Source organism: Stigmatopora argus, chromosome 19 (assembly GCF_051989625.1).
Source record: "Stigmatopora argus isolate UIUO_Sarg chromosome 19, RoL_Sarg_1.0, whole genome shotgun sequence".
Taxonomy (NCBI): domain Eukaryota; kingdom Metazoa; phylum Chordata; class Actinopteri; order Syngnathiformes; family Syngnathidae; genus Stigmatopora; species Stigmatopora argus.
Window position 1 is genome coordinate 13995572 of NC_135405.1, and position 23746 is coordinate 14019317.

The following is a 23746-nucleotide window of genomic DNA, read 5'->3' on the forward strand; positions in this document are numbered from 1 at the left end:
TACATCGACGTGCTAATGATAATAGACCTCTATCAAAACCTTCCACTAATGCCCGGTACGCATGCGCACGCATGCGCACGCATGCGCACATCAGTCAAAAAGTACCGCGTAAAAAGTAATTACTACGCGCTGCGAATTATTTTTTTCCCACCATAGTCTTACTTTATATTGTCCTCAAATACTTTAGCGTGGGTTTTCTCGTCTTAGCTTTTAAAAAATGTACGTTTTCTTGTGGTAACTTTTAAACAGAACGTTGACCACATTAGTGACTTCATATTTTTATACAACAGTCGTTTGCATATCGCTAAATGTAAGTATTATCTTGACGTTTTGGCCGAACACCTGTTTTTACTTCCACGACGGTTTTCACGGGAACAAAAGACTGCTTTTACAAACACCGGAGAATTATAGCGACACAAAAAGAGGTAAGTTGTATCTTAAATGAGTACAGGTGAATGAAAGTAGCACAAAGTGTCAATATGAAGTTTTCAAAATCAAGTTATTCGGTATTAATCAGCTATGACGCAGATAAGCCTGGTAAGTACTCTTATTTTTGACGTTAGCTTAATTGCACTTGACTACAAATAAGCCTTTTAAGAGCAGTGGTAACTACAGAACGAAAACTGTTATTAGAAATATGTAATATAATAAGGCTGCTGAATGAAAGTAACACAAACTGTCAATATGAAGTTTTCAAAACCTAGTTATTCGGTATTAATCAGCTATGACGCAGATAAGTCAGGCACTCTTATTTTTGACGTTAGCTTAATTGCACGTGACTACAAATAAGCCTTTTAAGAGCAGTGGTAACTACAGAACAAAAACTGTCATTAGAAATATATAATAATATAATAAGGCTGCTCTGCCAGAACAATTAACGGCTTTTGCTCATTCGCTTCCAGACTTGCGTTACAACAGTTTTGACGCCTGACATCGTCAATGGCAGCCACGAAGTCAATAGTAGATGCTTTGACTTTGATTAAAGAATAATTCCAAAAGCATTGAGAAAACTAGTAGTTGTGACTTCATTTTAATGTTAATTGCCTTTGTTGGGAACGTAACCCCTCCCCAAATGGCTGCCCTCAGGTCATGGTAAAAAAAATATTCTAATTCTTACATGAGACTTAAGCCTTAATGTTGTTGTTTTTTTTGCTACAAATAACACACTTAACTCTTTTAAAAACTGTCCCTACTTTTTGTAAATGATATTTCTCATTTAAATATTCCCCTAAACACGTTTTGAAAGAGAAAAAAAAATCCACAGAAAAGGGTCATTAAGAATAAGAAGTGTACACAAGTGTTAACTTTTGTTTGTTTTTGTGGGTTTCAGGTAGCAGCTGACTGGAGGTGGAGGTGGAGGTTTACGCGGGGGTGCTGCTACTCCTGCTGCTGTTGGGATGGACAGATGGATGAGGCCACCAGCACCCCCATCCCTGTTAATGATTAAGAAAGTCTTCTGTAAATACGATGTCCGCACGCACACACAGAGCACAAAAGGTGCTTCGGCGCCGCACCTGAGGACCAAATGAGCTCCTTCTTCTCTTTCCGTGGCAAATGTCCCCCGCGTTCGCCATGACCTCGGCCACCAAACGCAGTCGTCAGATTCCGACTGCCGACGGACTTTTTCCCCTCGGGCCTTTCGTCGAAACTTTGTGCGGATCACCAGAGGACCATTCCGCTATCAAATCAGGTAAAGAAAAAAAGTATTTTGGTTATATTTCAGGGTATAAAGTTTGTATTGTCATTATACAAGTATAAGGAGATTTAAAGAAAGAGACTGTAGGATCCTCGGCTAGCCTGAGAATAAATAGAAAAAATATTTTAACTCTTTGGCTGCCATATTAACAAACCGTTGCTTCACTTGTTTTTACGGAATCCAAATTTGTACATTTGAAATTTTGTACAACCATTTTTTTCATGTTATATTTATCCCCATTTCACCCTTTTCATTAAAAAAGGCCCCATTTGATCTAAAATTGTGACAAAAATCACATTTCAAATATTTTCCTGACAAATTTTCCCCCATGGTCTAAAATTCTGACACAAAAAAAGACCCGATTGAGTGGGACTCCGAATTAGCGTCACATTTTTACCGTTTGAAAGGACTAATGGAGGCAGAGGACGGCAACGAAATGGCGTCTTCAGAGGAAGAGCTAGACCTGCACCAGGACTCCAGTTCCAAAGGCAGCCTGAGCTCCCCCAGGAAAGGAATCAACAAGATGAGCAAGGACAAGAAGAAGCAGACGCAGCTGACACTGCAGTGGTAAGTGGCCGCCGCCATTTCTGATATGGACCGCAAGACCGTAAGGACCTGCACGGTTACGGCGGCAGGTTGGAGGAGAACTACATCGTCTGCGAGGGTGTGTGTCTCCCCCGCTGCATTCTCTACGCTCACTACCTGGACTTTTGCCGCAAAGTCAAACTGGAGCCCGCCTGCGCTGCCACTTTTGGAAAAGTAAATATTTATTTCATTCTTACTCTTTTAGAACAGGTTTTGCCCTATTTGTTTTTACTTCATTTACCCTCAAAATCCAATCATTACCAGGCCGCACACATTCAGTGTAGACATCTTTTTGCTGTCTAATCATCTCCTGTGAGTTTATCACTAGATGTCCAACCCATTTGACATGGATAAGAATATCTTTTCAAAATTGCTCGACAAATTACCGTATTTTCCGCACTATAAGGCGCCCCCCCAATGAATCACAAATTTTTCCTCGTATATAAGGCATTATACGGGTCTACAGTAGAGGCTAGGGCTACATTTCTTCAAACTCCCTATTGACATTATTTGAGCGCAGTATGGATACTAATAATCTCAAGAGTTGATGAAGAAAGCTTTAAGATGATGTCTCTGTCCATCAGACCATCCGACAGAAGTTCCCTCTCCTCACCACAAGGAGACTCGGAACCAGGGGACATTCCAAGTAAGCACCATTTCAAAACCTTCCTTTTTTTTCTTCATACAAACATTAAACCTTGCTATGGCGTTTATTGATTCTGATGTAAATTGAAAGGTACCATTACTACGGCATCGGCATCAAAGAGAGCAGCGCTTACTATCACTCGGTTTACTCTGGGAAAGGTTTGACCAGGTACCTCATCTCACCTCATCTCATCATAATCATATCATAGACTCATTGATGCAAACGTCTTGTGTTTCTGACACCCAACACACTTCTGACAGGTTTTCTGGAAGCAAGATGAAGAATGAGGTAGGAGGCTGGCAGGGAATGATCACACGTCCCATTTTTTTTTTCAGAATTGATTTTAGAAAAAAAAAAAAACAATCTGAAAGCTATTTTAGATCAAAAATGTTTGAAACGAGGCTGACGTGGATGTCGCTCGCTCGCGCGCAGGGCGGCTTCACCAGGAAATACTCTCTCAGCTCCAAAACGGGAACGCTGCTCCCGGAATTCCCCAGCGCCCAGCATCTTCTCCTGCAGGGGAATATCTCCAGGGAAAAGGTCACCTTTAAAAAAAAAAAAGAGACTTTTGAGCCTAAAATCACATCTTTAAAAGGAAGACTTGACTTGCTGCTAATATATCTAATGGCAGATGGACACGTTGATCATGATGTACAAAACGCACTGTCAGTGCATCTTGGACAACGCCATCAATGTCAACTTTGACGAGGTGACCCCCTTCGCTCAAGCCCTCCCACCCCCTCGAGCCCTTTCCGGCGCCGCTAACCTGACGCTATCTTCCGGTGACGGCGGTCCAGATCCAGAACTTCCTACTGCACTTCTGGCAGGGCATGCCCGACCACCTTCTTCCCCTGCTGGACAACCCCTTGCTGCTGGACATCTTGTGCGTGTGCGACTCCATTTTGTATAAGGTGAGCCGCGAGAGGGGAGCTTTGGCAAATTCATTTTTTCAGATTGTCGCCTCGTCTGCCACAGAATAACCCTTTGGTCTCCTTTGTTCAGGTTTTGACCGACGTTCTCATTCCCGCCACCATGCAAGAGATGCCCGAGAGGTGAGGCGAGGCGAGGCGCCGGGCCTTTTTAACGTGACGCCGCGGCTGTTATTAACCGGCGGCTTGTCAGCCTGCTGGCGGATATCCGTAGCTTCGCCAAGCACTGGGAGCTGTGGCTGGCCTCCTCCCTGGAAAACCTCCCGCCAGGGCTGGCGGACAAAAAGCTTCCCGTGGCGCGCCGCTTCGTGTCCTCCCTCAAGCGCCAGACGTCCTTCTTGCACCTGGCCCAGGTATCCCGACCGCGCGCAGGTCTTCTCCGGGTGAAGTTTCCGGCTAACCGGCGGTGTCGGTGTCGGCGGCGGCCGCAGATCGCCCGTCCGGCGCTCTTTGACCAAAGCGTGGTGAGCAACATGGTGAGCGATATGGACAACGTGGACCTGAACGGCATCGGCGGCTCGCGCTCGCTCCTGGACGCGGGCGGCGACGGCGAGCGGCCGCGCGACGCTTACTCTGACCGTGAGCCGCCGATCGCCGCGATCCGGGGCCGGCCCCCACCCCGCCGTACGATCCGCCCGCCTCTGCCCGCAGACGAGGCCGCCGCCGTCTTTCAGGAGCTGAAGGAACTTCTGAGGAAGAACGCTACAGTGGAGTCCTTCATTGAGTGGCTGGACACCGTCGTGGAACAAAAAGTCCTCCAGGTCTTTGTCGTGTTTTTTATAATTTTAGGAGTGCACTTTCTGTTGTACCTGTTATTGCCGTTTTTCTGTGAGAGTCAGTTATATTGGTATGATAGGTTTGCATTATTCTCAAAGATACTTATTATTATTTTATTTTATTTATTTTGTTAGCCCGGCAAGCAGAACGGTCGGTCGCTGAAGAAACGAGCCCAGGACTTCCTGCTACGCTGGAGCTTCTTCGGCGCCCGGGTCATGCACAACCTGACGCTCAACAACGCCGCCAGCTTTGGTGAGACGCCAAGCCCAATCTTTGATGCTCTTGAGTTTGCATTCTCTTTGACTTCTTATCGCAACGTTGGTTCCTCTTTTATCCCATATTTTGACAGGTTCCTTCCACCTGATCCGCATGCTCCTGGACGAGTACATCCTGCTGGCGCTGGAAACGCAGTTCAACAACGACAAAGAACACGAGCTGCAGAACCTTCTGGACAAACACATGAAAAAAGCCGGTAGGAGGCAATTGGGAAGACATTTCTCATCAATTGTTTTTAAAAAAAATTTAAATCAATGGAACAAATAAAATCCACCTTTTGACCCGGCAGGCGCCAGCAAAGCCGCCTTTTGGGCGTCTCCCAGTTCCTGCTTCCTAGCCAATCGCAACAAGGCCGGCGCCGCCGCGGACCAATCGCTGAAGAGCGAGTCTTCGGGACGGGGAATGCTGGAGACGGGCGCCGGTGGCCCCGCCGCTTTTGAAAAGCGTCCGGATCCTTCCAGCATCGTCGCCACCCCCGGCGACTTTTGCGCTTCCGTCATGACCCCGCCCGTTTCCCCGGCCACGCTGGCGCACCGAGGCTCCGTCATCAACCAGGGGCCCCGGGCCCCTCCGACTTGCTTCTCCTCCTCCTCCTCCTACCTGGCCGGCCAGACCGAGCTCTTCCCGGAGACGGCGTACCCGTGCTCGCCGTACTTTCCAACGCCGTCCTCCGCCTACCAGCCGGCGCTCAGGTAAACCCTGACCACCTTCACTCTTTTCTTCCTTTTGAATCTAAATTTCAATCACCAATGTAGTTCCGTTTCTTTTTCCTCATTTTGTTCAATATTAAGTTAAAAAAAAAATTTTTTTTGGAGATGGGTTGTTAATAATAGCTAAAAATGTCAATGTCTGGGCGCGTAGGTCGGATGCGGAAAGCGGCTTTTCGTCTTCGTCGGCCTACCAGCTGTGCCGTTACGCCGCCGCCTCGGAGGAGCGGCAGCGCCGGCCACCGCCCGCCGCCAAAGACGTCTTCTACGCCGACGTCCGTCGCTCGCAAGATCCCGTTCTGGACCCAGCCGAGGAATTCCCCTTCGGGCTCGACGGCGGCGAGGGGGCGGGACAAGGCTTTTCCGCTACGGGACCAAGCGGTAAGCGTGGCTACGTCAGGAAAAAGCTGAATGGATTGCTATTTTCCAATCGTTAAATTCGTGTCATTTTTTTTTTTTTTAATTACAGAAATGACAGGGTTATATTTTTATTTTTATGTCAAATTCGATGTTTGCTGTTGATAATTTTTCTATTCTAAATTGGACCTGTATTCTTTCAATTTCATTTCTTTGCAAAGCTTATTACCTATTTAATTTTAATTCTGTTACTTTTTAAAACGCTCTCGTTTTTTTTTTGCGGACTCAGGTTACTACGGAAACATCAACTACGCAGACGGGCAGCGGGCGGCGGCGCCGGAGGAGCGCGCGTCGTTGGCGAGCCCCCTCTTGCCGCTGCCCTCGCCGTACTCGGACGTGCACGACCCGCTGGACATCCTGGACCGACCCGGCAGGAAGAGCGGCACCTTCTTCAGCGAGGTCCAAAACGCGGCAGGTCAGACCTCAACCACGCCGCCCGGCCGGGGCTCCTCGGCGCACCCTCGTATGTTTACACGCGCTCGCCGCAGGTTCGTCCGCCTGCATGTACGGTGGCGGCGGGACGTCTTGGCCGTTTTCGCCGCGGGACGCTTCGCCCTGCCGGCGGCGGGACAACGTTTCCTCGCTGCCCCCCATCCACACCGTCTTCACGAGCGCCCCGGGAATTCCGTGACACCGGGACGGCGGGAGGTAGGCTGGACATCCTTGACCTTTCCGTCTTTGGGCGCCGCGCCTTTTAAAATGAAGGTCCACTTTTGTGCCAGTGGCAGTCGGTTCTAAAACAAAATAGAAGACGTGTTGTAAATATTTAGCAAATTTAAATCTAATCAGAAACACAGCTTTAAAATGATTATTTTGATAAAAATAGTCGATAATAATAGTATTTAAAGATAAAAGATGTCAATTGAAGCTGATCATTCACTGCCTGCCAAGTTGATCATTTTCAGTCAATTTCAGTATTTCCAAATCGACCTTCGAACTTTGTTTGCATGGACGAGGCCAAACGATCTTCGGAAGCGACAGATGGCGGCGCGTGCACCTTTTAAAGTACTTTTAATTCCACGGTCAACAACGCAATCGGCCCGCCGTGAAAACAACAGAAGGCCCAAGACAAACTCTGGGACAATGTTTAACCACAAAATGGCCCACGCGCACCTTGCTCGCTTTTCCTTTAAACTCTTTTAGCGACGGAGACGGCGATAGGCATCCAATCGTGTGGACTTTCAAAGAGTTTATCGCAAAAAACGATTGAAACCTTTGTGCTTGTTTCCTGCAAAACTCACCAAAAATAGAAGCAATATGGATTTTTTTCCCTCGCTATTTTCAAATGATAAAACCTTCAAATAAAATATTTTCATTTGGGATGTTTTTTTGCAATTGGAAATATAGTGCGTTTATTTGCGCGTTACGTTCGGCAATATTTTGAGCTGACGATTGCTGCTGTGGCCACCAGGGGGCCCCGTAGTTTACATCAGTCAGTTGACAATAATCGTCAGTGCCTTTGACAGTGATAGCTGTCCAATCGTCCTTCTGCCGTGAATTTAAACGAGTTTATCACTAATAGACGTCCGGCGCGTTTGAAGTGGGGCGGCTGGCAGCGAATGAACATATTTGCAACCACAATCACATCTTTGTATCTGGATACGGCATTTTAGTAGCGAGGTTGGCCAATACGACGACGGCGGAACGTAGAAGTCGCCGCCTTCTGTCTTTTAACTGAAAAAAAAACTAGAGCACTTCAAGGTTGCAAAACGCGTCATTGTTAATAGGAGAAAATCACGGGAAAAGAATTTTCATTGATCCATTTCAAGAAAGTCAAGTTGGCCTTGGCAACACTCCAACAAACTCTTTTCTTTTTTTTACTCTCTCATTTCTCCGTCTTTTGAAATGATTTGGAATGTTTCATTGGCAATTTGATCTCGGATGGCAGCACAAAGCTCATAATAGATTTATTTTGTCTTTTTTAAAATTCACTGTCAGCCCTCCAATTAAAAATAGGTTGAATGAGTTTCTTTAATATACAGTGCGAGTTAATAATAACGCTCCAAATAGCAATTTAATGAACAACTAAATCCACAGCATTTCTAACGTTTGGGCAAAAATTTTACTTTTTTTAATGAAATAAAATGCGTTCATACAAATAAAAAAGGATGGCGATAAAATCATATTCCACATTCCTATTCAGGGGGAAAAGATTGTTTTGTTTTAAATGGATGCAAGTAAGGGGGTGGCGAATAGATTGAAATTTGACTTTGAACGACAATACTTATTGAAAGTTTTGCGATGAAAAAGGCCTTGGTAAAAGCGCTGGCTTGTTTTCGCCTTTCGACACAAAGCGTCGGGCGGTAGGCCCCGCCCAAGCGCCGCGCTCGGCCTTGCCGTCGATTTTTAAACAAGCCTCTCGAGTGCGCCTTTGAACGCCTTCTCGTCACGCAGCGCCGCCAATTATTCAATAACAAGTGTTGTGCCACGCGCTAAGAAGGCGACGGACGATGAATAGCTTTGGAAAGAGCGGCGGCGGCGGCGTTGGCGACGACATTCCCTTGCCGCCCGCTCGCCACTTCCATTGTGGCTTCTCGTCCTTGTTGCTGTTTACCGCCGTTCAAAGCCCCCCCAACCCCCTAGCCGTCTTCTCGTTCAGGGTCGACAAAAGCCCCGCCTCCACGAGCTGCAAAATGAGACTTGCTCTTTAATCTTGGCCTTTTACGTGGTGGTCCCGTAAGGCACAATGGCTTCAGCTCAAAATGGCTTCATTTCATATCATTCCTTTTTTTTTTCTATGACTTATACGGTGGTTTAGATTCAAAATATGACATCCGTTTTTTTCCCACTAATACTAGACTTTTTTATCGTGACTAACTTTGTAATATCACAACTTTGTTCTCGTACTAATTCTACAACCTAAAATTCTTAATAATACGACATGTGACTTCATTATACTGATATGATGACTTTTTTGGTAGCAGGACTAGCAATTTCATCTGGTAGTCCTCTTCTTTGTTGGGCCCTAATAGGCTACCGTAACCCCCCCTAACACCGTGCTAAAAAGACCCCCATAAATGAGCTCATTACGAGGTCGCCACGTTCGACGTTAAGGGGGTAACAAGAAAAAAATAAAATAGAAAACGCGAGTCCCACTTGATCGATACGTCGTTTTGTCCTCACACCGCAATCGATGGGAGGGGGAGGAGGGGGGGGGTGCGCGGCGGAACACAATGAAGCGAGACGTATCCGTCCGTCCCAAGGCCAAAGACGCAAATGAATGAAGTTGGGGGGGAGGTATTTGGGGGACAATGTAAAGGCGCAGAATAAAGGTGCGCGTAGCCGTTTCCCTGACACCGGCGAAAGCGTGCCGGCATGAATACGACGAGCGCGTGCGGGCGGCGGGAGGGTCGGAATAAAAGAAGGGCCCGGCGCGAAGGAGGCAAGGCGAGGGGAGGCGAGGGGGGGAGGCATGGAAGACGCTTTTCCCAGAGTCTCCAAGCAACTCATAATAGAAGGTCGGCCGTAGCGCGAGGCAAGGTGCACTTGAAGCCTTATTTTATCCTACAGCCATTGGAATTATCCAACTGGACCACAGTTCATTTCCAAATGTTGTTGTTGTTGTTGTTATCCACTTGACTTATGGATCTCTCAAACTCAGTAAACGGCTACAAGCAATTCTTAAATTGGCAAATTTCCTCAGTTTGGCCAGGCAGCATCGTTTTTGTTTTTGTTTTTCTTAACCCGTTGACAATGATAAACCATCCACCGTTTTTAATTTGACCGCTTAAAACAGTCTAACCACATTTCTTTTCTTCCAACAGCTTCAATCTTATTTGATAAATGTACTCACCGACTGCCATTGACACTAATTGGGACCGGACCGGTCGCCCCGTTTGTCATAAGCGAGCCCGATCCAGTCCCCGTCCCAAACGAGGCGCTAAAACGCCATGGGGTTGGACGCCCGTCGCCGTCCTTGGGGCGAGAGCTCCTCGACGCAGCGTCGTTGGTTATCCGTTTTTAAAGGCGGAATTTTTTTCAACGCCGTTCCTAATTAGAAAACCATGAGGGTTGGCCGTGTGGGAGTTTTTTCCCCCCCATTAATGACAGATTGGGTCTCGTCGGCCGGCGGCAGTTGAATGGACGGCCGGGATAAAAGCCATAGAGAGCGGTCGCGTGGCATTGCGGTTGCCGGGCGCCGGGGAAGTGATGGGAAGAGGCGGGTCGCCCGCCAGTCCCAACTGGTCGCTCACCTTGAAGGAGCTCCTTCATTACAGGCTGCGTCTTTTAATTAACCGGACTTTCTATTATTAGTATTCATTATTTTTTCCTTGTTAAAACAGTTGACTTTAAAAAAAAAAGACTAATCAAATATGTGCCTGTTTTAATGAATACAAAGTCTTCATTTCAAACAAAAGGAAGGATTCATAAAAATAAGATGCTTTGCTACTATTAAAAAAAGAAAGAATGGATTTCCTTTCTTTAAAATAGTTCTCTTATTGATTTAAATAAAAGGGAGGATGACTGTGAAAGCCTTTTTGTTTTTTATTATTTTTCTATGAAGACTAAATATTGTCTTTTGTACATTTTGTGTTTGAAATGAAAACTTGTAGTTAGGCCGACACTTTGGCTATTGACGAATGTCTGACTTTTTCCATTTCATTCTTTCCTAGGCACACACACAAAGACTTGTAAAGGCTTCCTTCTCTCTCCGAAGGCTCCAAAAATAAGAAAAGAATTCGCAAAGAGCACCGACGAGAAGGCGAGAAGGCGAGCAAACGGGAGAAAGGCAACACAAAAGGTCAGACGGGTCCCCCCAACCCCCCTCGCCAAACTCCCCCCTCCAAGTGCTCGAAAAGCGAGCGTGCCGTCGTTTAATTAAAACAAAAATGGCTTCCAGCCTTTCCAATAGCGACACTTGCGCGCTGCACAAAGAGGCAACTTTTCAGAAAAGGAAGGTCAAAGTCGGCCGAGGACTTTTTATTTTGTGGCTTTTTCGCGTTTAATTTGGCCTCCGCTCAAGCTTATTATCGGCGGGCGCTAACGCAAGGGCAGCCTTTGCAATATCCACTTTGCAATTTTCTTATTCACGTCTCGTCAAAGACGCGAACAGAGAGAGGGGGGGGGAAGAGAAAAAAAGGAAAAAAAAGTATAAAATAGGCTTCAGGGTCTGCCGCGTAGTGCCGCCGACCGACGTCCGTTTGGTCCGTCTCTACTTGGCAAAAGGGGTTCAATAAGATGGAGAATGCGTCATTTTGCACTTCCCTTATTAAATCTACATGTCAAAAATGTTTATTCATTTGTACTCTGTAATTATACAGCACATTGTTTCATGCTAGCCTAACTTAAGCTAACAGTGCGTCACAATTTTACTTTATTTGACGCTATTGAGGCAGTGCCTGGCGGGCGAGTGGGCAGCGCGTCGCCGTGCCGGGGTCATGGGTTCGATCCCAGCTCAATGTGGAGTTTGCGTGTTTACCCCGGCTCGCGTGGCTTTTCTCCGGTTTATGCCCCAAAAAATGCACAATTGTATGCTAAAGTATCCCTGGTGATTGGTCATTTGTCTTCTCGACCCCTGCGATTGGCCGGCCACCCGTTCAGGGCGGTGCCCTTAGTTGGCTGGGATGGGCTCCGGCACCCCCCACCACCCTCGCCAGGAGAAAATGAATGAACGAATTAACGTTATTTATTTGTACTATTACACGTCCTTCTCTAAAATATCGGATTTACGTATCCTAACGGCCATTTTTCTTTCTTACGCGGTACGCGAGTGTCTAAAATGCCAGAAAATGCCCTAAATGCCATTCAAAGCGTTTAATGAGATCTTTTAATCAACATTGGCGGCGGGGCCAGCCACGCAAACAAACACGGCGAGGAGGCACGCCAGGCATCCTCCCTGGCGGCGGGCGGCTCTTTAACGAGCCCGACGGACGTCCGCCGAGAGCGTCCGCTATGCCCATTATGCCCGCTATGCCGGCGGGAATGCGGACAATCCCGGGCCGCTCCCGGGCGCCGTAAACGCGCTGATTAACACGTCGCTTAGAGGGAAACGAAGACGATAGCCTCGACACACGTTTTTTTTCCCCCACGCTCGAGCGGACAATGGCTTTCTCGCAACTAGAATAAGTTTCTGTCGTCCAGAAATGTCTGAATATGAACTATACTTTGCATCACCAATTATGTATTTGATGAAACTAGTCAATGGTTTTTAAATCTGAATTATGGAATTAGGGTGTGAATGGGTTCGCATTTTTGTCGAAATCCTATTTTTGTTTGTTTCAATAAACAGGCTATTTATGTTTGTATGGCACAACCTGGGCACGTTATTTTGGGAGTAACTCTATTTCAATTATTCTATCATCCGTTTGAACGTGAATGCATTCGGCGGCAAACGCTTGCTGGCGCAAATTTCGGTGGGAAATGGAGGGTCACGGTCGGGTCATTCCTATCCTGCGGCTGAACAAAACGAAAAAAGAAGAAGAATGAGGACGAGCGCGCGCACCTGCTTGGTGGGGGAGGGGTGCCGGAGCTAAAATAAAGACGGCAAAACGAAGGCCGACATGACCCACGATCCTCGTCGGGCAATTTCTGTCATCGCCCGCTGCGGACGAGGATCAAATTAGAAGGAGCCAAAATGGCCACCGCGAGTTTCATTTTGTTAATTAGATAAACGCAGTCGCCGCACTTAAGAAATATTTTTTATTTATTTTTGCACGACTTGAAAATGTCCGTTTTTGCCTTTTAGAACTGAACAAATGACAAAAATAACCCACGTTTTAGCCACCAACGTAAACTGGAAAAAAAAAAATGTTTGTATTCCGAGGACACTAATGTTAACGCCACGTGTTTCTGCCGGCTCCAAACGGCTTGGACGTCAGTGAGTTGTTTTTTGCCACGCGTCCTCCGCCCTCGAGTCGCGGGGAGGCGGAGCCCGCGACGGGACGGAAGCTGGAGCGCGCACGAGTCCCGGGCGGGCGGGCGGGCGTCCGTCCGGCCCCCTTTTTAGCAGATGGGAGGGGAGGAGGGCGTCAGTTAAGGGTGGGCTCAGTTTGGCGGAGAAGAAGGAGAAGCGGCGCGCGTGTCTCCGGACGAGGCCCCGGCCCCCCGACGTGATCCCACCACAATTCCAGCATCCCGGCATCCCACCATGAGCCGCTTGGACGTCATGTACCAGGTGCTGGGAGCGCAGCCGTACTTTAGCCCGTACTCGCCCTACCACCATCACCACCACCACCACCACCATCACCAGCAGCAGGTAACTTTTTTTCCTTCAATTGGTTTCACTTGGTGGTGTTCTTCTTATTTCTTGCATGTGTTTTGGACTCTTTCAAATTAGAGTTCTTCTTTGAGCGTTTCTGAGCCCACGGAAATCTCTGTCCGGCGCAACTCACGAAAGCTTTGGAAAAGCTGCGTAATTGCGGACGTCCTCGTCCTAAATTGGAAGACCTTTGCGGCTTTGGAAAGTGGACTGAAAATGGATGAATTTCTCCGTATTCATTTTTAAAATGGATTGGATTCTTGTCAAGACATAGCATAGCCCATAACATTTCAATAATATTCTCAGATGCCCTTTGAAAGTCTTTTTTTTTTGTTTCTTCTCATTTTTTGAATACATTTGATTCTCGTTCATATTTATTCATCATCCTCTTGTAAATAGTTGATTTTTACTCCATTATTTTTTTTAGTATGTATAATGAGGTGAAGTAAAAAGCAACTATTCTCTGTTCTAAGTCTAAATTCCTTTTTTAATTTATTCCTCATTGGAAACTGTTCTCTGTTCTGTAGTTGGACGCCGCATTCATTTGGTGTGTGTTTATGTTTTGTTTGGTTGTTTTTCTTCCAGAAGCCGTCCTCGGACGCTAAAACCACCGGCGCGCAAGGTACGGAGAGCGGGGTGCCCCCCGCCTCCACTGTCGCCACCGCCACCGCCACCATCAAGGAGGAGGACAAGGATCCGCCCCCGGGGACTCAGTACCTGAACGCCCGCTGCGTCCTCTTCACTTACTTCCACGGGGACATCGGCGGCGTGGTGGACCAGCACTTCAGTCGCGCCCTCAGCCTGCACGCCTCCTCCGTCTACCCCCCCAAAGCCCCCAGAGGTGAAAAAAAATCACATTGAATAATAATTCAAATATTGAATTTGCCCTCTTGTGGCATGGAGGCCATTATCATTATTATTTTGCGTGAAATATTGTGAAAACGGCAGCGTTGAATATGTTTACAATCCAGTGCGGCTTATTGTGTTTGAATGAGCTGGGTGGGTGTGGCTTGAAGTCTTCTGCTTACCATATAGAACTATTTTCATTTTGACATTTTTTTCCCCCCCAATTCCTCGTTCCGTTTTTCAGACGGCTGCTTCCCGATGAGCCAGCGAAATTTCCCGCCGTCGTTCTGGAACAGTCCGCACGCCTCCGCCACCCACTCAGAACTGGCCTTGGCAGCGGCGGGGGAGGCCTACGGGCCGCCGCCACCGCCACCGCCCTTGCACGGCCACCCCGACGCCTGGCACCCGCACGCCTACGCGCTGAGCGCCCAGGGTTCGGGGTACCCGCGACCCGAGGTGTACGGCGCGGCGTTCGATCCCCGCTACGGCTCGCTGCTGGTGCCGTCCGTGCGGCCCCACCACCGGTCCGGCGACCCCGGCGGCAAAGGGGAGCCCGCCTGGAGCCCCGCCTTCTCTGGGGAAATGGGAGTGAACGCGGACGCGGGTGAGTCGGCTACCTTTTTATTTTTAAGCAGCTTTTTTTTGGCGTATTCAGTTGAATTTTTGGGCAGTTTTGTTGTTTGCATTTTAATCATTTCTCAAAGCGTTTAAAACAAAACAACACTGTAAAATGATCATTCAAAATGATGATGAAATTGAAAAATAAGATTTCAAAGAATGAATAGTGAGTGACTCCTTAGCATCTTGCGATAAGTCATCTTAAAATGTCACCATTAATCAAATGGATTGATTTTAAATCACTGAGCAAATGACATCTTCAAGTATATTTTGTCGCTCACCCCAGGAATGAAAAGAAGGCACCCCAAAATCTTTGGACGGACGGACGGACGGACGCGAGGCGGCTCGGCTCGGCTCGGCTTACGCGCGCGCAGCTGTCGCTGTGGCTTTTCTTTTTTTGACGGCTGCCGTTTGTCTTTCTTTTTTTCAGGTCCGCCGACGCAGGACAAGAGCAAGGACTTGTACTGGTTCTAGACCACCCGCCCCTATCGCCCGTCAAAAAAAAAAACAGACGCCGTCCGGAGGTACGTCAGCCAACAAAACACGTCGGACCCTTTTTTTTTCTCGCCCCAGTCGACGTCTTTGGGCCTCCCAATCCACCCACTGACATTTCCATATTTTTTTGCGCTCTACCGTATGGAACCACGGCGTCACTCACCACTGACTTTTGGAGTTTTGAGAGCCAGGGCCGTTAACGGGCCGTTAAGGCCGAGCGAGTTGGACGCATAAATCGACTTTTCGGACACGTCGATCCAATAGTTTTCGTGCTCTTTCGGGCCTCTATTTACTTTGTGGTCACCCATTTCAATGTTTTTGTTTGTGGCTTTGGCGGGACTCTTTCCAAAAAAAAAAAAAAGAAATCCGTGTCATGAAAGCGGGTCAGATGGAGCGAAGGGGCGGAGTCTCCGCGGGGCTATTTGGGGGGCCCGTGCAGCTGTCCACGACAACTGCCCGGCGACACTCACTCTCTCTCCGTTTCCGTCTCCGTCCTTTAACGCGCGTCCATATTTTAATATATTTCCAAAAGTGTTGTCGCGTGGCACGTTCGTGTTGCTTTATTGACTCAATAAATCAAGCAATGGTGACTTGGTGGCGTGGTCAGTTCGGAACCGAATGTCTTTTTCAATAGGATTTGAAAATCATTTCGATTTTTTTTTTAAACCCGGCACATCACCGGCATTGTTCCGTATAGTATCCGCTACCGCTAACGACATAGGACTCAAATCGTATGCGCGTGGTATTTCAAAACTGTGAAATTTTACCACTTTGACCTTGTACATGTCTTGTGTATGTGTAAATATACTTGTATATTATGTACTTAGGCTTTTTTGTCAATATTGCGATTCATGTTAGTTTGAGTTCAACGTACTTTGTGTAATACGTAGCTAAATGAAGCGCGCGTAACGTCATACAAAATACAATCTGGTAATGTTACCACTTTGTTCTCGTACTTTTTTTTTGTCATCATTATTACAACTTGTCTGATGTGAAGATGACTTTTTGTGATATTGCAACTTTTTACCTGTGATTTTATTCTATGGAGACTTTTTAATCCTTTTTTTGTTTGTGTTTTGTTTTTTTGCCGCCGCCCCTAATATTCCATCTCATGCACTAATCTTCCGAAACAACAGAACTTGTCACCTTGCCGCCTTTTGTGTGTTTCCGGGTGGGCTTTTAGCTTGCGGCGCTCTCTTTGAAAGCTTCTCGGCCGTGAAAGCGCGATCGGGTTTCTTCCCCCCGCCCGCCCGCCGACGGAGCGGAACGCCACCACCGTCTTATTTTCTTCATTTCCAGGAGAACTCCGTCTCCCCCGTCCTTACCCGTGTCGTCGCTCGCTATCCAAGTGGCGCAATACTAAAAAGAAACGGCGTTCTGATGCACGATGGACTTACCCAAGATGTCAATAAACGGATCTTTTAAAGACACGAGCGGTCTTTAAATGGTCGGGGCAACGCCAAGTCTTTTTGCGCTCCTGCCTTGAATTGCACTGACAAATTGTCCAATTGTTTTTTTTTTTCAGCCCAAAATTGGTTTCGATTCCACACTTGAAATAACGGAAGTGGCTAACTCTTCGTTTTCTCGCCTGCTGAAAAGAGAGAGGCGGGAAGCGTCAACAAACAAAAAAAAACCTTGGTAACCTGAGCGGAAAGTCCGGCCCCCCCACAAGTGTCAACAGGTAGCGTCAAGCCCGAGGCCCTTTGTTTGCGCCCCCAAAAAAGCGGAGGATTTTCCACAACTCTTGTTGGAATGTTTGCAAAAGTAGCCCCAAGGTGAAAGATCAGGGAAGCTTTGGCGTTTTAATCCCCAAAAGTCACCAGGTCAAAATATTGAGCTATGAAAAAGAAAATATTTCGATATATTCTTTTTTTAAATTGTGCGGCCCAAACTAATTTCGGATTATTTCAGCACCTTTCGTTTTTTCTTTGTTTCCGACCGCATCAACATGGCGCTTATCGTCACCGCAATATGAAGCGTCGGAAGCCTTTTGCTCCCCCGAGAGCGGCGGCATCACTCGAAAAAGCACCCCTGTCGCATTTGCCGCTTTCCCAAGACGCCGGTTACTTTGGTTTCATCGTAGCAACAGTAACAGAGAACGGCGGCGGCGGGAGGAGCTAAAGCTGAGGATGAGACGCGCAAAAAGAAACAATGCCTTTGGCGGACGCCTCGTGCCTCTCCGGCGGCGGACGGCGGGACGGCCCAAAGCAAACCCGCGCTTCGGTATCGGCTCCGGCGGACTTCTGGGAAAATGGCCCAAAAGGATCATCTGGTCCTCCGAAGGTAAGGGCCGACTCAGAAAAGAATTCCCTTTTGAATCCATCCAATCCTTTTCAGGGTTCTCGGGAGTGGCGTCCAAGTCACCTTGCGTGAGGCGGACGACACCATGGATTGATCCCGTCCGGCGCAGACCGACGGGTGAGCGCCCCATTCGCCATCGCCGCACCAACGCCGCTTTGTCACTCACTCTTTCTCCCAATTTCCCCATACCGACTCCCAGTCCCCGAAGCGACGCCCTAGACCGGTTCCAGTCCATTGCGGGGACAGCGGACCGGATGGGAATCGGGTGTCGTCATTGAGATGTGGTGGCCGAGCATACGGGTAGTACTCGTTCTTATCCTGTGGACGTATAGGAGTATCCGAGCGGAGCTGCAGACTCCACCCACGAAAGCCCGAGATTCCGAACCTGAAGTGGCGTAAAGACTTGATCTGGTTTAAGCGACACCCTTGGCAGAGTCGGGATCCGAACTTGAGGGAGAAGGACCGTCGGAGTGGAACTGGGCCATGTCCAACCGGGTGTGTCACTTTGACGCGGCGCAGCCCGTCGCCGCCACTTCGGAGAAACTTTACCAGAGCTACTTCCGGCGCCAGAGGCGACGGAACGTTCCGGCGCTGCTGCTGTTCGCCGCCCTCTTCAACGGCTTCGTGGTGGTCACGGGCGCCGCAGCGTACGGCCGGCGCCAGGGGGCCACGCTGGCGGCGGCCGCCGCCGGCCTGCTGGCCGACGCCGCCTTCCACGAGCTGTACCGGCGCCGGTGGCTCCCTGCTTCACCGGTGTGGCGGGGGGGCGTCCCGTACCTCCTGTGGCTGACGGTCAGCCTCCACGTGCTGTGCTACGCCGGGCTGCGCTTCGGCCCCGCGTCCCAAGCCGGCGACGCGGTGGGCTGGCAGGCTTTTTTCTCTTTCTGCCTCTTCTTGACCCTGCCGCTCAAGCTGCCGGCCCTGCTGCTTCTCTCGGGGATCTCCTGCGGGATCCACGTCCTGCTCCTCGGGGGGACCGTGGCCCAGAGGTCGGAGGACTTGGATGGGCCCATGCTGGTCCGCCAGGTAAGCGGACGCCGGTCCATTTTACCTCGCTTCTTGTCGTCGTATGTTTTTTTTCGGGGCTCTGCGTTCCAGCTCTTGGCCAACGTGATGCTGTACCTGTGCGCCGCCGCGGCCGGAGCGGTGTGGTACCGCATGTCCGACGGGAAGTACCGGACGGCCTTTTTGGAGGCGCGGCAGTCGCTGGAGGTCAAACTCACGCTGGAGGAGGAGAGCACGCAACAGGTCCATCCGTCTGTCCGTGCGTCCGTCCGTGGGCCGAAACGCGAACCGCCGCCTGTTCCCGCCGCGCAGGAGGAGTTGCTGCTGTCCATCTTGCCAAAACACATCGCCGACGAGATGCTGCGGGGCTTGCAGGACCGGGCCGACCCGGACCGACGGCGCCAGCCGCTGCAGTTCAACACCATGTACATGTACCGCCACGAACATGTCAGGTTCGCCCAATCCCCCCTCTTGCGCTCGTATGCCGCTCGTTAGCATGTGCCGCGTGACGAGAAGTGGCGTTACAAAGTGGCCCAAAATTGTAGTCGAGGAAGGAGCGCCCACGGCAATTTTCCAAACTGTTTTCCCCCAGCATCCTGTTTGCCGACATCGTGGGCTTCACGCAACTGTCGTCCACTTGCAGCGCCCAAGAGCTGGTCAAGCTCCTCAACGAGCTCTTTGCCCGTTTCGACAAGCTGGCCGAGGTGAGCGGTCTCCTTCTCCGGTGGCGTTGTCGCTTGGCTCAATGTCTCATCGTGTCTTCCATCCTTCCTTCTCACGTCAGCGACACCATCAACTGCGGATCAAAATCTTGGGCGACTGCTACTACTGCATCTGCGGTCTCCCCGACTTCCGGGAGGACCACGCCGCCTGCTCCATCGCCATGGGACTCTCCATGGTGGAAGCCATCTCGTGAGCGGACGACCGTTTTTTATCGTCCCTGGGAATAACCGCCAGTGACTCCGCTCGGACGCCCGCCTCTCCGTTTCCCGTCAGTTACGTGCGAGAGAAGACCAAGACGGACGTGGACATGCGAGTGGGCGTCCACACGGGGACCGTGCTGGGCGGAGTCCTGGGACAGAAGCGCTGGCAGTTCGACGTTTGGTCCACCGACGTCACCGTGGCCAATAAAATGGAGTCTGGCGGGATTCCCGGGTAATAGCTGCCATACGCGCATCCGTAAATCACCTTGATTTTCTTCCGGTTTGGCTATACTGCGCCAGCAGGCGGGTGCATATTTCCCAGAGTACCAAGGAGAGTCTGCACGGGGAGTTTGAACTGGAGCCTGGCAACGGCGGCGAGAGGTGCGAGTACCTTCTGGACAAAGGCATCGCCACGTACTTGGTGGTAGTTCCCCAAAAGACGGCGCCCCAACCGCGTCCAAAGGTGAGCGCGCTCATCGGCGGCCCACGGCCGGAAACCACGGCGCTCGTTCGTCTTCTCCCAGGAGTCGGCCGTTTTGTCCACCGGAACGTCGCGGCTGTTGATCGATGCCGCGTACAACGGAAACGCGGCCTCCGGTGCTCCGGAATCGCCGTCTCGTCGGGAGGTAAGTCGCCGTTCGCTTACTTCTTTAGCCGGCGCTGCTGCTAACGCCCAAAACGGGCGCCGTATTGGTAGGGGCAACGAACGAGACCCATTTTGTCCACTGTCTCAGGGGTACCGTTCGCTGGCGGAACACGTGATCAACGCACGACTCCAGCGGGAGCTCCGGGAGAGAGAGACGCAGCAAATGTGAGAAGGTCACGCCGGCCGAGGGCAAACGCGGAACGGTCCACCGACGCGCGACTGACTCCCAGCCCGCTCTAGATTGAAGAACGTCATCCGTCCCGTCTGGCTGAGCTTCGTGGACGCCGAGCTGGAGGCCCACTTCTCCTCGGAGAAGGAGAAGCGGAGCGCGGCGGCCCTGGGCTGCTGCGCCCTCGTGCTGCTCTTGGTCACCGCGATGGAGGTCTTCATCGACCCGCTGTAGGTTCCAACCCGTCAAACCTCGAATCGCCCAATTCAAAACGTATTTAAGAGTGTGTCACGGATCGCTTTGAATGACTGTTTGAGTCCGTAGATCACTTTTAGAAAGTATCCGTGCATGCTGATACGCGAGTCGTATCGTTGCAGACTGACGGTGAACTACGTGACGCTGGCCATCGGGGAAGTCCTCTTACTCATCCTGAGCGCGTGCTCCGCGGCGGCCTTCTACCCGCGGGTAAAGGCCAGAGCCAAAAAGGCCCGCCGTCGAGGCGCCGCCGCGCTAAAGCCGCCAAATGTGCCTAGTTTTTCTCCAAGAAGCTGGTATCCTTCTCTCTGTGGCTGGACCGCACGCGCTGGGCCAGAAACACGTGGGCTGCGGCGGCCATCTTTGTGATCACCATGGCCGTGATCGCCGACATGGTGAGTGGCGCTTTTCTTCTCTGGCTTTTTCACCCACGCGCCGCTCTCCTTCAGACTGGCATGTCTCCCCGCGGGCTCCATTAGTCGTCATTGTGTCGCGGGAGGGGCCCCGGGGAGGCCTCAGCGCACCGCGCTATCGTTTCGCTGACAGGCGGGAATGAAGAGGACGCTCCAGTAAACCTTCACTGTCATGAAACCCCCCACAGCCCCCAAAAAACAAGATTTATTGACTTCTTCCCTGCCATTGATGGCTGCAGACATCCAAAATGGGACAATATCAAATAGGAGCACTTTTAAAGGTCATATGTCCTTTTCAAACAGCGGGTGTCCCGTGTTCCCCCCCAGCTGAGCTGCGTCCCGCCTCGTCGGCGGGCAGTCAACGGCACTTTGGCGCCGTTGGGCAAGTGCGCCGAGAACCCCAAGCACTACGGCTCCATGGCCGTGGCGGCGTTGATGGCCGCCGCCGTGCTGGTGCAGGTGGGCCACCTGATCAAGCTGGGCCTGATGGCGCTGGTGGTGGCGGCCACGGGGGCCGTCAACATCCACGGCTGGCGGGACACCTACGATTTGTACGACTTTGTGCACTTTACCTCCCACGGGTCAGTGACGCCGCACGCTTTGCTTTTCTGACAGTTGGAAATGAATGGAAAAGCCATTGAAAAGCTTGGCCTTCTCCTCGCAGGACACCCACGGTCCCGTCCAAGTACCTGATGACTGCCATGACGGCGGTGATGATGCTCTGCCTCTATCTGTTCTCCCGCCACGTAAGCCATTCTGCCGCCGCCACCGGCCGAGCCGCCGGTGCCTCCCGCCACTTGCGCCTGCGTGCGCCTATGTGTGTGTGTTACGCAGTCGGAGCGCCAATCCCGGGAGTTGTTCCTTTGGAAGGTGGGCGTGCACCGACAGAAGGAGAAAGTGCTGGAGATGAGACGCTGGAACGAAGCGCTGGTGGCCAACATGCTGCCCGAGCACGTGGCCAAGCACTTCCTGGGCACCAAGAAGCGAGACGAGGTGCGTCGCGGAGGGGGCATTGTTCGGGCGTTCCGACTGACATTCCAGAATGCCTGCCGTCCTCGCAGGAGCTGTACAGTCAAGCCTACCAAGAAGCGGGCGTGATGTTCGCCTCCATCCCCAACTTCTCCGACTTTTACACCGAAGAGAGCATCAACAACGGCGGCATCGAGTGCCTGCGGATCCTCAACGAGATCATCTCCGACTTTGACGCCGTGAGTGGCCTGGTGGGCCTCCGCCGCCGTCGCCACCGCGAGACGTCCCATGCGCTTTCCTCGGCAGTTGCTGGACAAGGACGAGTTCCGCCACATCACCAAGATCAAGACCATCGGGAGCACCTACATGGCGGCTTCGGGACTCGCCCCAGAAAGCCACGCCAAGGTCCATCGGGTGTGCGGCGGCAGACTCGGAGGTACGGCGGAGTCGTGTGAGAAAGGTGTGGCCTGCGCGCAGCCGCCGGCGGAGGACTGGCGCCACCTCGCCGACCTGGCGGACTTTGCTTTGGCCATGAAAGTCACCCTGGACAACCTCAACAAGCAGTCCTTCAATAACTTCATGCTCAGAATCGGTCAGGCTCTTCAGTCAGCTTTGCGCTAACCCGTCTGGTAGCGACACCAAAGTGGTTGGCTATTGATAAGAAATGGCGTTCGGTTATCAGTCACGCAAGCCTTTACGAATGCGCCGTTATGTTCCAGGTGTGAATAAAGGCGCCGTCCTGGCCGGCGTGATCGGCGCTCGCAAACCTCATTACGACATCTGGGGAAACACGGTCAACGTGGCCAGCAGGATGGAGTCCACCGGCGTCATGGGAAACATTCAGGTATAGGAACCGTAGGAACCGCCGTGCGTGCGCCACACGCCAGCTGATGCGAACAGGTTGCTTGTGGGCTCCCCCAGGTGGTGGAGGACTGCTACCACATCCTCAAGGACCACGGCTTCCGCTTTGTGCGAAGGGGCCCCATTTTCGTCAAAGGGAAAGGGGAACTTCTCACCTTCTTCATGAAGGGAAAAGGGTTGGCAAAAGAAAACGCAAGCCACGTTCTTTCCACGACGACTCTTCCGCGTCAAGCGGTGCGCGATATTTCACCCCAGGACCCTTGAGGCGCTCGTGTACCCCTTTCTCCGCTTGTGCCGTTTATTTGACTTTTGGTGGCGTTCATTTACTCTAGCGGTCGGTATACGTGATATGTGCTCGTCCGGTTGGCTAAATTTCTATTTTTTTATTCAACAAGTTTGTTCAAAAAGGTTTTTTTTCGTCCAATCGGTGCCTGGCTCAAATGGATTGGATGCCTGTTCCGGTTAATGGTAGATAGATAAGACGATGCTTATTCATTTGAGTCATTTTTGAAATGTTCATTCATTTTACTTCTTCATACATTTTTGGGAAAGTAAGTAGAAGCAATCCAGAGGACCGGCAAATATCTTTTTATGGAATAATACAAATGTATGTGGCCTGTTTGTGCAAACTCAATTGAGAAATAAACCAATTTAAGACTAAAGACCCCTCTTTGTCTTATAAAACGGTTTTTTTTCTTCCAAGAAATGTGAATTTGTGGAAATCACAATAGTGATGCTTTTCCCCCCTCATGCCACGCACGGAAAGGTCAGTTGGGGTCACAACTCTTAAAGGTTCCGTTCTTGTTTTCAAAGTGTTACTATGTTGAGAATCTTATTTATTATTGTAAATGTTTATGGATACCACACCAAACAGGAGAGTGCTCTATCTATTTTTTGTGACGATTTATTTCCTTTTTTTTTTAGAAAATAAAAGCGTTCTGGCACCTCCTTCGGCCAAACGGTGCTTCTACCCGGAAAGTTGCTTGGGTCGGAATTTCCGGTGATGTCAGCACG

At 50.3% G+C, this 23746-nt stretch overlaps 3 protein-coding genes across 8 annotated transcripts; all 3 read left to right on the top strand.

Moving 5' to 3' along the window:
- Positions 1-63: 63 nt before the first annotated feature.
- rfx6 (regulatory factor X, 6) lies at positions 64-11098 on the top strand. Its single transcript, XM_077586495.1, has 21 exons — positions 64-425; positions 1331-1690; positions 2104-2263; positions 2332-2455; positions 2866-2927; positions 3018-3095; positions 3188-3215; positions 3360-3467; positions 3559-3636; positions 3725-3838; positions 3930-3979; positions 4050-4209; positions 4288-4435; positions 4508-4617; positions 4768-4885; positions 4983-5105; positions 5199-5601; positions 5771-5997; positions 6263-6448; positions 6522-6681; positions 10647-11098. The coding sequence occupies exons 2-20, from the start codon at positions 1555-1557 to the stop codon at positions 6662-6664; spliced, it is 2556 nt and encodes an 851-aa protein (XP_077442621.1). The 5' UTR covers positions 64-425; positions 1331-1554; the 3' UTR covers positions 6665-6681; positions 10647-11098.
- Positions 11099-13033: 1935 nt separating this feature from the next.
- On the top strand, positions 13034-16480 carry vgll2a (vestigial-like family member 2a). The gene is made up of 4 exons (XM_077586511.1): positions 13034-13228; positions 13817-14072; positions 14322-14681; positions 15126-16480. The coding sequence occupies exons 1-4, from the start codon at positions 13121-13123 to the stop codon at positions 15167-15169; spliced, it is 768 nt and encodes a 255-aa protein (XP_077442637.1). The 5' UTR covers positions 13034-13120; the 3' UTR covers positions 15170-16480.
- Positions 14695-23388, top strand: LOC144064192 (adenylate cyclase type 3-like). 6 transcript variants are annotated; one of them, XM_077586490.1, is made up of 23 exons: positions 14695-15219; positions 16490-16637; positions 16716-17473; positions 17528-17608; positions 17691-18517; positions 18590-18739; positions 18809-18948; positions 19089-19200; positions 19281-19408; positions 19493-19651; positions 19720-19882; positions 19944-20045; positions 20154-20230; positions 20306-20464; positions 20612-20699; positions 20768-20884; positions 21206-21483; positions 21567-21648; positions 21737-21895; positions 21964-22110; positions 22178-22463; positions 22591-22715; positions 22793-23388. In XM_077586490.1, the coding sequence occupies exons 5-23, from the start codon at positions 17975-17977 to the stop codon at positions 22994-22996; spliced, it is 3219 nt and encodes a 1072-aa protein (XP_077442616.1). In that variant the 5' UTR covers positions 14695-15219; positions 16490-16637; positions 16716-17473; positions 17528-17608; positions 17691-17974; the 3' UTR covers positions 22997-23388. The 6 variants fall into 6 exon arrangements, with proteins under 6 accessions (XP_077442616.1, XP_077442614.1, XP_077442618.1 ...); XM_077586488.1 differs by having other exon boundaries at positions 17528-18517; XM_077586492.1 differs by having other exon boundaries at positions 17528-18517; positions 21230-21483.
- Positions 23389-23746: the final 358 nt, after the last annotated feature.

What these genes read in the sequence shown, in the direction of transcription:
- rfx6 (XM_077586495.1), top strand. Translation starts at nt 1,555, where the DNA reads ATGTCCCCCGCGTTCGCCATGACCTCGGCCACCAAACGCAGTCGTCAG. An exon ending in ACGCAGCTGACACTGCAGTG is followed by an intron (nt 2,264 to 2,331) that starts GTAAGTGGCCGC and finishes TTACGGCGGCAG; the next exon opens with GTTGGAGGAGAACTACATCG. An exon ending in CAACAACGCCGCCAGCTTTG is followed by an intron (nt 4,886 to 4,982) that starts GTGAGACGCCAA and finishes ATATTTTGACAG; the next exon opens with GTTCCTTCCACCTGATCCGC.
- vgll2a (XM_077586511.1), top strand. Translation starts at nt 13,121, where the DNA reads ATGAGCCGCTTGGACGTCATGTACCAGGTGCTGGGAGCGCAGCCGTAC. An exon ending in ACCACCATCACCAGCAGCAG is followed by an intron (nt 13,229 to 13,816) that starts GTAACTTTTTTT and finishes TTTTTCTTCCAG; the next exon opens with AAGCCGTCCTCGGACGCTAA. An exon ending in GGGAGTGAACGCGGACGCGG is followed by an intron (nt 14,682 to 15,125) that starts GTGAGTCGGCTA and finishes TCTTTTTTTCAG; the next exon opens with GTCCGCCGACGCAGGACAAG.
- LOC144064192 (XM_077586488.1), top strand. Translation starts at nt 17,975, where the DNA reads ATGTCCAACCGGGTGTGTCACTTTGACGCGGCGCAGCCCGTCGCCGCC. An exon ending in TCCATGGTGGAAGCCATCTC is followed by an intron (nt 19,409 to 19,492) that starts GTGAGCGGACGA and finishes GTTTCCCGTCAG; the next exon opens with TTACGTGCGAGAGAAGACCA. An exon ending in TAACTTCATGCTCAGAATCG is followed by an intron (nt 22,464 to 22,590) that starts GTCAGGCTCTTC and finishes GTTATGTTCCAG; the next exon opens with GTGTGAATAAAGGCGCCGTC.